Here is a 12,156-nt window from a genome sequence, read left to right on the forward strand (position 1 = left end):
GAATATTGTTGTGTAAAAATAAAAGTTTGAGACCCCAAAGTGAAACACATCGGGCTAGTTTGATTGTTCATTTTTTAGGGAATGAAGCCCAAATTTCATATGTTTTTTTTTAAAGGAAGCCCAACTTTCATTGATCCTTACTGTTCAATCCACACTCGAATACTTGACCCGCCAACTCGAAAATTGAAAAGGAGTGAAAATATTCCGTTGCCGCTAGAATAAACCAATTGTATTGGTCCACATTCAGTGCACACGGATCGCTATCCCTAACAACCTACAAAAAATAATATCCACCGTTGATAACAATACGAAATCAACGCTCCATATCCACCGATCCAAAACTTTCAAAATTTGACCAAAATTTCAAACCCGCCGCTTCTCCACACTCTCACTATAAATAAAACTCATCAAAACCTCCCCAATTCACAAATTCATATCGGCCTCCTTTTTCTCTCATTTTCTCGCTAACCAAACACCCAAATCCTTCCATCTTTCACATCAAGACCAACTCCAAATGGCTCGTACTAAGCAGACTGCCCGTAAGTCGACCGGAGGCAAAGCGCCACGTAAGCAGCTGGCCACGAAGGCTGCCCGTAAGTCGGCCCCGGCGACCGGAGGGGTGAAGAAACCTCACCGTTTCAGGCCAGGAACTGTGGCTCTGAGAGAGATCAGAAAGTACCAGAAGAGCACTGAGCTCCTGATCCGCAAGCTCCCATTTCAAAGGCTTGTGAGGGAGATCGCTCAGGATTTCAAGACCGATCTCCGGTTCCAGAGCAGCGCCGTGGCGGCGCTGCAGGAGGCGGCGGAAGCCTACTTGGTGGGTCTGTTCGAGGACACCAATCTATGCGCCATTCATGCCAAGAGAGTCACCATTATGCCCAAGGACATCCAGCTCGCTCGTCGGATCAGAGGCGAGAGGGCTTGAGGAGATTCAGAGAGCAATTTAGGAATTATCTAGTCTGTGATGTTTAAACGGCATGTAGTTAGTTGTAGATGTTTGCTTTATGCCTTGGTCTTTGTTTTGGTTGTGCTGGACAAGTCGTTGAACCATTCAGTTGGGTTTGTGTAATGCCGGGGCGTAATATGGATTTGAAATCTAATGGCTAGTTGGATTTGTGTTTATATTGCTGAATTCTTTTTTCAATTGTTATTTGTCTTTGCATTTCCTATTTAAATCTCTCCTTGTATTGCCAATTGATATTTGCATATATGATTACGTTTTGGGATTAAACATGTCAAAATGTGGCCAAATAAAAGGGTTCATTTTCACTCAAATGGGGATTATTATTGGGTGTGCGTTGGATGACATGAAATGTACATGGGCCTGAACCCACAAATTATCCCAAAAGATTTGACCTTTCTAAGCATACAAGTCATGGAAATCTAGTAATAAGGGGTTGTGGGTGAGGGGGAAATGTTATAATGAGGGTTGTGGGCGAGGGGATTCAACGAGGGGTTCAATCCAATTATCCAACAAGAGAGAAAATATTGAATTTGAACTTTTTTAATGATTGAATAGTTAGATTGAACCCTTCATTGAATCTATAACCAAATCCTCTTTTTTATAGAGATCCTGTGGGTAAGGGGGTTTCAATGAGGGGTTCAATTCCACTATGCAACAAAAGAGAAAAAAATATTGGACTTAAAAGCATTTGGTAAGGGCCCAAAACAAACAAAACTAAAGGCCCACATATTTGTGAAATTTTTTCTTATTTTTTTAAGGGAGCTTCACTAATATACTCAAAATATGAGTTAAAATTATTATAAAAAACCCAATATGAAATATACTTTAGAAACACTCAAAATTCATTTGTTACATAAAAAATAAGTGTTGAAGTTCCTATAAATTATATGACCGCCATTAATAAACTTAAAACAAGCCCAACACAAAAATCTTTAAAAAAACCCAAAATAAGGCCAGCAAGCCCGAAGTACATTGTTAATATCATGTCATACAAGTACATTGTTAATATCATATCATAGAAGTACATTGTTAATACCATGTTATAGAAGTACATTGTTAATACCATTTCATAAAAAAAATTCAAAAAAAAAATCCGAAAAAGCCTAGCAAGACATTCGATATCCTTTGCAGAAACCACATCCAATTGTCCATAGTTTCACCAGAAACAATCGCAAAAGAAAATACCTCTACAAGAAAAAAAGAAAAAAAAAATTACACTGGTAATACTCTGTCATAGAACTATCTTCCTAATAAAAATACATTATGCATATCATAAACTTCAAGTGCACAACTATATAAAGAGCAAAATATAGAGCATGCTTTGTTATTGAAAATCTATTAATATTATGTCATAAAAGTATACTGTTAATCCTATGTTTTAGAAAAAAGAAATACGTTTGTAATCTGCGAGAGGAGACATGTCAATTTTGATGTGGGTTATATGGTAAAACAGCCAAGGTTGTTGGTGTGTCATTTGGCAAATGCCAAATAGGAAACTTACCAATTACACCACGATTTTAAACCCTGCTTGAAAATGAATCTTAGCCGTTTGCAAAATCCAACGGTCCGGATTTCAAATAAGAAAATAGGACCGTTGGGGTTGAAATTTCGACCGTTGGGGCTAACGTCGGTTCGGGAGCTTCAAATAGTGCCCTTTGCTTTGCTATTAGACTCATGAAACAAGAAACGCAAAGCGCAGAGCAAACAGAGAAACAGAGAGAGATAAGAAGGAGACTTTCCTTGGGGTGAATTTATTGGATCCAGAAACCCTACAAGGCTACAGATCTCAGCAAACCATGGAGCACGCTAGAGCAGCAGTTCTTCCACAACAACCCAGAGGTATTCGCCGATCCCACCTTCTGATTTTTTAATAGAACAACGATTCTTTCAAATTTCATTTTGGGTTTTGGTACTTTTCTTCGTTTAGCATATTGGGTTTATGTTTCTGCGATAATGCCATGGGTTTTTATAGCATTCATCATTTTTATTTCTGAGATCTTTCGATGTTGTTTTATCTGAGTTTCTCTTGCCCTGATCATTGGTGGGTTGGGGTTATTCATCTACATCAGTGCAAGATTTATTTTTTCCCAAATTTTATTTCATCATTTCAGTTTTTTTTATTATTTGGATCTGCCCTTTTCTGTTTCTTTCCCTATTTGTAAATTTGGAACGGAGAATTGATTGGGTTTCTGGTTTTTGGGTTTACTGGGTTTCTCTTCTTTGATTAATTGGGTTGTAGCGATTTCAGATTTCTTTTGGGGGTTTTTTGTATTTTAATTTCTTGATTTCGGCCATTTTCATGTATTTCTTTCATTCAGAAAATCAAGGTTTTTTATTTATTTATATGTTCATGTTTGTTTTTCTTATAGGAAATGACAAAGTCAAGAATGAAGCACAAAGAAGGAACCGGCGTGTTCTTGGAGACATTGGTAATAATCTTGAGGCTGGTCGTATTGTTGAAGGGAAGCCCCCTGTTCAGATTTCTCGCCCCATAACTAGGTTTATTTCTCTCTCACTCTCACTCTCTCTCTCTCTCTCTCTCACACACACACACACACACACACAGACACGGAGGCGAAATTACTAACAAGTTGTTCTTGACTTGCAGAAGTTTTCATGCACAACTGTTAGCAAAGGCACAACAAGCACAAGCAGAAAAGAATCATGTGGTAATAATCTTGAACCACTGCTTTTTATCTCTTTATATAATGAATATCTAGTTTTGAATCTTGAAGTTAGTTGTTCATGGTATTGGGCTTTTTAAATTTGTAGAACCCTGTGCTGCCGGTTGTTGAAGATAAAAAACGAGGTCCTGCCAAGAAGGCGGCAGTGGTAGCAGTTCCCAAGAAGGCAATTGAAAAGCCAAAATCTGAGACTGTGGTTGTTATAAGTTCTGATGAAAGAGTAAAGGATAAACCAGTGAACCAATGCAAGCCAGTAGACGGGCCTTCAAGGAAGGAAGTCAAGACTCTGACTTCGATCCTCACAGCTCGAAGCAAGGTAAGTTTGTTGATTTTCTAGCATATTGAGAGAGAATTGCTTCCTTTTATTTGTTGGGGTATTGAATTTTTGTTTGCTGCAGGCTATGGCTGGTGGAGTTAACATCAAGCCAAAGGAAAAGATTGTTGATTTTGATTCAGCTGATGTTAATGATGAATTGGCTGTGGTGGAATACATTGATGACTTGTACCAGTTCTACAAGCTCACTGAAGTATGTTCTTATTCTCTTCCCCCCTCACTTCAAATTTCCCCTTTTCCTATCACTTCTCTTACCAAGGAAAACTTCCTTGTGCAGGATGACAGCAGAGTTAATGATTACATGGAGTCACAGCCAGACATAAACCCAAAGATGAGATCAATCCTCATAGACTGGTTGGTAGAAGTTCACAGGAAATTTGAACTGATGCCTGAAACCTTCTACCTGACTGTGAACATAATTGATCGATACTTGTCAAAGAAGATCGTTTCTAGGAGGGAACTTCAGCTAGTTGGTATTAGTTCTATGGTTATAGCATCCAAATATGAGGAAATCTGGGCCCCACAGGTAATGTTCTCTTATTCAGTTGTTTTATGAATTATTCATACTTGATTTCAAACTTGTATCTTTTTTAATCTGAAAATGGGTTCTTGATATGCAGGTCAATGACTTTGTTTGCTTATCAGACTATGCATACACTGGTGATCAGATACTTCTGATGGAGAAAGCAATTCTGGGGAAGTTGGAATGGTACCTGACAGTTCCTACCCCATATGTCTTCCTGTCTAGATACATCAAAGCCTCTGTTTCACCTGGTGAAGAGGTACTTATTTCACCATGACAATATAACCATGCATATTTTAAGCTCTTTTTTTAGTGAAGTAACATATGCTAATTTGATTCTCTTACGTTTTGTGTAATGCAGGTGAAGAATATGGTTTTCTTTCTAGCTGAGCTCGGAATTATGCATTATCCAACTACTATTCGGTACTCTCCCTCCCTGATAGCTGCTGCAGCTGTCTATGCTGCACGTTGCACCCTCAACAAAGCTCCTTTCTGGACTGAAACTCTGAAGCACCACACTGGCTTCTCTGAAGAACAGTTAAGGTAATGTCTTCTTCTATACGTAAGTTATAACCCTCTTCAGTTATAAATTATAATTAGCATATTTGCAGTCAATATTTACTAATTGTGGAGTGTTGTGTTCTTTTGTCATACAACAGGGATTGTGCCAAGCTCCTGGTGGGCTTTCACTTGAAAGCTGCAGAAAGCAACCTTCAAGCAGTTTATCGGAAATTCTCGAAGCCTGAACATGGTGCCGTTGCTCTTTTCACTCCGGCCAAGAGTTTTCAGTCCTCATCTTCTTCTTGAGCTGATTCAAGTGTTGTGTTTATGTTGAGTCTTGTTTACTTTTTGTAGACAAAAGCACCCATATCCCCATATGTGCTAGTGGTGTTTTTAGATTGAGTAATGAGTATGAGAAGATTCTCACAACCGTATTGTTCTAAAATACAAACATAGTTACGTTTCTGCTGATTCAGATTGTGTATTAGATAGATAAGATCAGCTGCAGAGGCTAATGGTCCAATTGCTGCAAGCTCTATTCTTTGTATTCTTTGTAAGGAGAGTTTCTTACTTGGATTTGGATAGAAATCAAAAATATTAATGCATTAGAAAACAGATTGGAGTAGACGAAATACTGAAAAGTAATGTTCCTTATTATTTCCATGTTGCATGTGAGAGAGACTTTTGTCTAAAATGAACCAAATGAGAAATGACTTGAAGTGTGTATGCAAGCAGCAATAATGCAACTTCGCATTACATCCTAGTAAAAATTGAAAATGTTTAAAATAAAAATAAAAAACGCACTTTTCCCTGTTTTCTTACTTTTCATTCCTTTTCTTCTGTCATTTCTGTTTACATAATAAATTTAAAATAGAGCAAGACTTGACTTCTTAAAATTGAGGATGGGCTCCTCCTTAAAATTCTATATATACTAAAGCCCAATGCAACTAATCACTGTAGCTAAGCACAGTAAATTTACGAAAATGCCTTTATTTTAAACTGTTCAGCCAGTTTTTCTCTCCCTCTTTAAACAGTAAAATTTCGATTTTGCCCTTGGCTTATTGTTTTGTGTTTTTCCCGTTTTGCCCTCTCTTTCCTTGGGATGTAACTAGCGGCTGTTTAGGGTTGAGAGGCGTCTGGTTGGATTTCAACTAGCTGGTTGGAGAGCTTCAAGGGTAAAATAGGAGAGCTGTTGGGAGAGCTCGGCGAGCTTATCAGGAGCCATGGCCTTCTTGGCCTCTATGCTGTCCAAAGACGCGTCAACCGAGTTGCTATGCCGGTGCCTCGGCCTCGCACTCATCTCTCCACCAAGCTCTACACCTGTCTTCGCTGAGCCTCCGGGATTCTCAAGTTTTGGGTCGGAGGCTCCATCGTCGAGCTTGGATCCGAGCTTCTCGATGTCCATGTAGGTGCAGAAGAGGTCGTCCTCGGAGCCGCCCAGCTCCTCGAAGCTGCCGGATGGGCCGTCGAACGGGTCCTAGAACTCTTGGTGGGTGTGTGGTTTGCCTATGCACGTATATGTGGGTTTTAAGTTTGTAATCGTATATCTGAGGATCATTAGGGGCAACACCACATCAGTTTCGCTTTTGGGTTTTTGGGGAAACGGGGCTTCTGGGTGTATTGACCAGTCTAGATACTATAATTTCAAGTTGCAGGGTGAGGAAAAAAGCGGTTCTTCTTCTGTGGTGAAACTGAAGTGAAATTTTGCACCGATGAGATTACGGTGGTTTGGAAGTTAAATAAAGCAATTTGGTGATCTGGATTTATTTTATTGCAGTTCTGTTAGGTTTTTCAAGGTTTTTTTGAAAATAATAATAATAAGTTCTTCACAATATATGGTCTTTTTCTTGGGTGTTTTGGGTGTTAATTAACCATGCAATGCCCTGTTATGTAGGTTTCTGTCAGTCAATACAAGTAGGGAGATGGATCACCATGAGGAGGAATCCCGTGCTGGGGGTGAACCTCATGGGAAGCAAGATGATGAGGTATGTGACTGCATCGGTCAGTTTTAGAAATGCTTAGTTATTTGTTCATTGTTCTTTTTGTTGCCGAATCTTGGAGCATGTATGAGATGGAACTTTGTGAGCAACTAATAAGTCACAAACTTAATTTGAAATAAGAGGAGTTTCTTAGACTTGGCCTATAAGTGGTGGTTTGAGATCCTATTGTACGTGATAAATATATTATATTGTTTCTCAGTTGAGATCCTAATTGAACCCACTCCAAGGACCTCCTCTCCTTTGAGTTGTAGTTTCATTTAAGTTCCCAAAAACTCCTGCAGTAACTTTGATACCTCGCCAGCTACATGTTCCAATGGATCTTTTTTTTGCTTCACAGTTTCTTAGGTTCCATTTAATTTGGTATTTATTTTGGTGTGATATATTTCTCTTAGGGTGTGTCAAATGGTAAAGCTGCAAGTAAACCATCTATTGATAATAATAAAAATGAGCTTCTAACCCTAAACCCTCTAATATCTGAGTATGTTGTTGAATCTATTGGGTGTTTTGTTGAGGTTAATTTTAGGGTACATCAATGGATTGAAACATTTGAGCATGTTGTTGAATGTTTTGAGTGTTTTGAGACTGATGGAGAGAGAAAAACAGAGGAAAGTAGTATCTGAATAGAGTTTTTTTCTTTCAATTACTTATAAGATTTCTTCATATAAAGCCCTTTGTTTAATATCAGTTTCTATTGAGCTCCCTTAGTTTTTGGTGGATGTTGGTGTGTAAGTATGTGTTCTTCCTGTTATTCACACTGAACCCATTTTTCTGGAAGGCCATAACGGTATAAAATAGGTATAAATTAGGTATAAATTAGGTCAAAATGCTTATGTAGAGGACTGTTCTGTATGTATGGAATTTTGATCTTTGTGGAAATATGAATGGTATGTTAGAAAGTGAATTCATATAGACCGCATAGTTGAAATTTTGAGTTCTTAGGTTTATTTTTGTGCAAAGTCTTCTGTTAGAAGATTCATTGAAGAGCCATTTCTTTCCTTTTTCAGTCCCTCTTCTGTCACTTGAAAGGCTAAAGTACCTGCAAAGACATGAATTCTTGCAGGAATTATAGCTCATGAGAGCAATACTTTTTTTTATATAAATCTATTTAAAGGATGAGACATAGAAGGATCTTTGAAAATTATGGTCTGGAATGGATATTTTGCAGACCAAAGTTTGAGAGGTCTGTCATTGGGAATGCATAATTGTATCCGAAAGCTTCCCGTGATGAACTTTAGGTCAAACTCATAAAGAGAGAACATTTAAATTCGTAAAGAAGGGGTAGTGTTCAAGCTATTTCCCAAGTTATTATTTCAAATCTTTGCCCTTCCAAGTTTTAAAGGTTTAAATTGTTTGTTAGGGTTTCTCAGTTTGGGTGTTTGATTTACGAATTTTAATTCTTCTCTCTTTCTAAATTTGAAAACTACCTTCATTATCTGGTTGGAGTTGTTGATACAACTAGAACCAGATTTTTAATTCAGTTGGGATTGTTGGGAGATAAGAATAGAGGTTTTTTTTGGCTGGCTCTTTGTCAGTTGGGATTTGTTTTTCTTTTCTTTTCTTCATGGTTCTTAGTTCCTGTTTTGCTTTAGCAAAGTGTTCAGCTCGCATGAATTTGATCTTTCGGTTAATAGAGCATAGAAATTAGCTTACGGCACCATATGAAAATGGGTTTAATTTTCTTTAGGTTTATAGTGAAGAAGTCGATTGGTTAAAATGGTTTTTCTTCAAGAACAAACATATAGTGTAATTTAAGATAAACAAAAAGAAACTAAACTATTTTTATATCACCAAAAATTTCAGTGTCTCTGATACCAAATCAGACCAAACTGAGTCAAATTAAAGTTAGTAACCAACTGAACTTACTACAAGTGAAATGTGTCTGAACAATGAGTTGAGGCAAACACCAGAGGAGCCAGAATAAGTTATTAATTGTTCTTCAAAACAAGAACACAAACTAAAGAAATTAAACACATAATTTCAAAAGTTCAGAGTGAATTGCGTCCTGTCTGCCTTTTTTTTTTTTTTTTTAGAATTCCACAATCAGTTTTGCCCTTCCATGGCCCTCTGAAATTTGGAACTTTTCAGTTAAACCCAGATGTGCCATAAGAGCCAGCTAAACCCAGATTTGCCCTTGCTGCAGGCTTATGTAGATCACAGTCTCTGCAACAATTCAATCCTGAGTGAGAGAGTGGTTTTGTGATTTTGATTGTTTAGGGTGACTTGGTGGGCTTGGTTGATTATGAGTTTTGAATCAAATGTACTCATTGTGTATATCTGTTTAACTAGGCTTAATATTAATATATGCATATTGTTTGAGCCATGTTCTATCTTTAGCGTATTTTTTATTTATTTTTTACAAATTTGGATTCATTTATTTGGTTACTTTGATTTCAAGTTTTGGAGGAATCCCTAATATTTTATTTATTTATTTTTTACGAATTTGGGTTCATTCCTTTGATTACTTTGATTTCAGGTCCTTGAGTAATCCCTATTGCTATATAAGAGGAGTTGAGGTATTTAAATTTCACAACATATTGGGTTCTATCAGGAAGGGGATTGAATCTCACAGATTAGCTCAGGTATTTCCATCATTGTTATGATTAATTTTTTAAATCAATTGTCAATTCAATGACTTTGCTCTCTTCGAGAAATCTTAGAAATGGAAATCATTCTCAATTTCTGTTTTTATTGCTGATAAAACATTGGAAAGCAAAAACTAAACATGCTTTTTTTTATTGAAAAAATTTTCTTTTTTGTTCTGCTGTTGGTTGTTGTATTCTAAATATGGAGAAAAAAATTAATGATAAAACACAAGGAAAAAAGAAGTGAAGATTAATCACGTTTTCACAAAATAGAAATTAGGAATGATTAACCAGCAACCATACTGATAAAGTGCCATCTTCCCTTTTTAGATTGACTCTCCAGCATTTGATGTCTGGGAAAACATATGGTTTACTTTCTTTGTTCGATATACTTGATACATAAATTCTGAAAATTGTATGGCTTGATTGAGTAGGCATGCTGTAGAGTTCTTGCTTGAATATGTATGGTTTGTTCTTTAAAATTACAATTAAACATAATATTCTAGGTATTAAGATTGTCGCAACCTTATGTAGATCACAGTTTGTGCAACGATTTTATCCTGAGTGAGAGAGTGGTTTTGTGATTTTGATTGTCTAGGGTGACTTTTGATTGAGATGTTTGATTGAGTTGTCAAGACAAAGGGAATGTAAATCTAGATCAACACTTATAGAAAATTAAAGTTATATATTGAAGTTTTGGGTTTTTAGAATTAGAGAGGTTGAGCAAACAGAAATCATGCTACAATGTACCTGGAATGAATATTTGTGCTGCCTCCTTTAAGAAATCTATATCTGTTATGTCTTCGGCCTGTCCAAGTTAGCATATATTAATTAAAGTGTACATTAGTCTTTATCAAGCAGTTTAGAAAGTGTCACCTTATAAAACAAGGCTAAATCCTCCCTCTCCCAGTTTATTGGCTACATTGAAGTTGTTTGTTACAGCTAATACTCTTTTTCAATTGAAGAGTGGTTGGTCTACATCATTCTTCACAACTTCAGCTCTTTCTTTACATATACTCTCATTCATATAGCCTTCTGTGTTCCCTGTTTCATTCTTATTATCAGAGCATTGATTGTTTGCAACAATAAAATATATGTGTTTGTGTGAGTGAAAAAGAGAAAAGAAAAAGAGAAGGGTGGTAGCACTATACCTTCCATTCTCAAGTATTTCTTTCACATGAAGAATTTGTTGGCTGGGAGATTTTTTGTCAAGTAACTTTCTTTCTTTCAGTTTTTTGTCAAGAGATTTTTTGTCAACAGACTTTTGTTTTTCTCAAAATAGAAATTGACAATTATTTTATCTTAACCTCTATTTTTAAATTTTTTTTTTTTTTATGGGTTCTCAAGAAACATTTCACTTCAGTCCTTGACTTGGTGGGCTCGATTGATTATGAGTTTTGAGTCAAATGTGTTCGCTGTGTATATCTGTTCAACTAGGCTTTATATTAATATATACATATTGTTTGATTGTTATAAAATTGAGTTAATTCTTTGATATAATAAGAGAATTTGCCAACCAGCACTTCTACCCCAAAAATAGAGTTTGTATTCTCTAATTCACTCATCTGATTTAAATACATATTACATCCATAATATTCAATTATTCATACCTTCTGTCATGTTCTGATTAATGCTTTGTTTTAATATATTATAAGATTCTCTCTACTTATTATATAGATCAAAAAACCATTTAACCACAAGTGGATTAACAATAAATCAAATTTTTGCATGCTGAATGTTTGGAAATACTATTAAATTGTCATATTTACAGGTAAATTTTTGGGGGAAATGTCCATTTTTCAGGGTTGGTTCTGCCCGTTTTTTTAACAAAAATGTCAAGCCCTTAAATAATTTTTGCTCTAAATAACAGCAAAAAAGTCATATATTCCTAATACATAAGAGAATTAAAAACCTAAACATTATATTTACATCCTTTTTTCCAATTTTTCTTCAATATATTCAACCATAATTATTTTGCCTCTCTTCAACTTTTCCTTTAGAGAAACACAAAATTAAAAATATGTTTACTTTGTATTACTTCAATTAAAAAACCATCTACAACTTGCTCATTAGTTCTCCTAATTTTGTAACTTTGTATTTTCTACATTGAAAAACTATTTATAACTTTCTTATTAAATCAATAAATTATATTATTCCTGTTTATACATAATTAAATATTTATGATTATTGTCCTAACTCAATTTCCCCCATTCATCAATATTAACATTTACTATTTTCTCATTTTTTTTTTATAACAGGATCAAGACCTCCATCAAAGAGAAGAAAAATCATGAAGAAAGTGCAAAACAAAGCTCGCCCAATTAAATAGCATGTTGTACAAAACTATCCAACTTTTGCTATTTTGATGCCTACTTCCTACTATAAACATCTCAATGTATGTAAAACAATTAATTGTAAAATAATACAATATACCTAAAAATGAAAAAGACCACTTAACCCTAATCAAAATCACAAAATGGTCTTCGGAATGAAAAAATGTGTGGGTCCCACCTTAAAATCTATAATAACATCCTCTCAAGACGAGGAATTGGATCAAATAGGGAGGTG

General features: G+C 35.8%; 2 protein-coding genes across 2 annotated transcripts; both read left to right on the forward strand.

Annotated features, from left to right (window-relative positions):
- The first annotated feature begins 412 nt into the window (after positions 1 to 412).
- Positions 413 to 1,005, forward strand: LOC117630810 (histone H3.2). The gene has a single exon (XM_034363595.1). The coding sequence runs from the start codon at positions 515 to 517 to the stop codon at positions 923 to 925; it is 411 nt and encodes a 136-aa protein (XP_034219486.1). The 5' UTR covers positions 413 to 514; the 3' UTR covers positions 926 to 1,005.
- Positions 1,006 to 2,655: 1,650 nt separating this feature from the next.
- LOC117630805 (G2/mitotic-specific cyclin S13-7-like) lies at positions 2,656 to 5,631 on the forward strand. The gene is made up of 9 exons (XM_034363592.1): positions 2,656 to 2,803; positions 3,334 to 3,463; positions 3,573 to 3,633; positions 3,737 to 3,964; positions 4,047 to 4,175; positions 4,260 to 4,508; positions 4,603 to 4,764; positions 4,867 to 5,048; positions 5,165 to 5,631. Exons 1-9 carry the CDS (start codon positions 2,761 to 2,763, stop codon positions 5,310 to 5,312), a joined length of 1,332 nt encoding a protein of 443 aa, XP_034219483.1. The 5' UTR covers positions 2,656 to 2,760; the 3' UTR covers positions 5,313 to 5,631.
- Positions 5,632 to 12,156: the final 6,525 nt, after the last annotated feature.

This window comes from Prunus dulcis, chromosome 6 (genome assembly GCF_902201215.1).
Source record: "Prunus dulcis chromosome 6, ALMONDv2, whole genome shotgun sequence".
NCBI lineage: Eukaryota > Viridiplantae > Streptophyta > Magnoliopsida > Rosales > Rosaceae > Prunus > Prunus dulcis.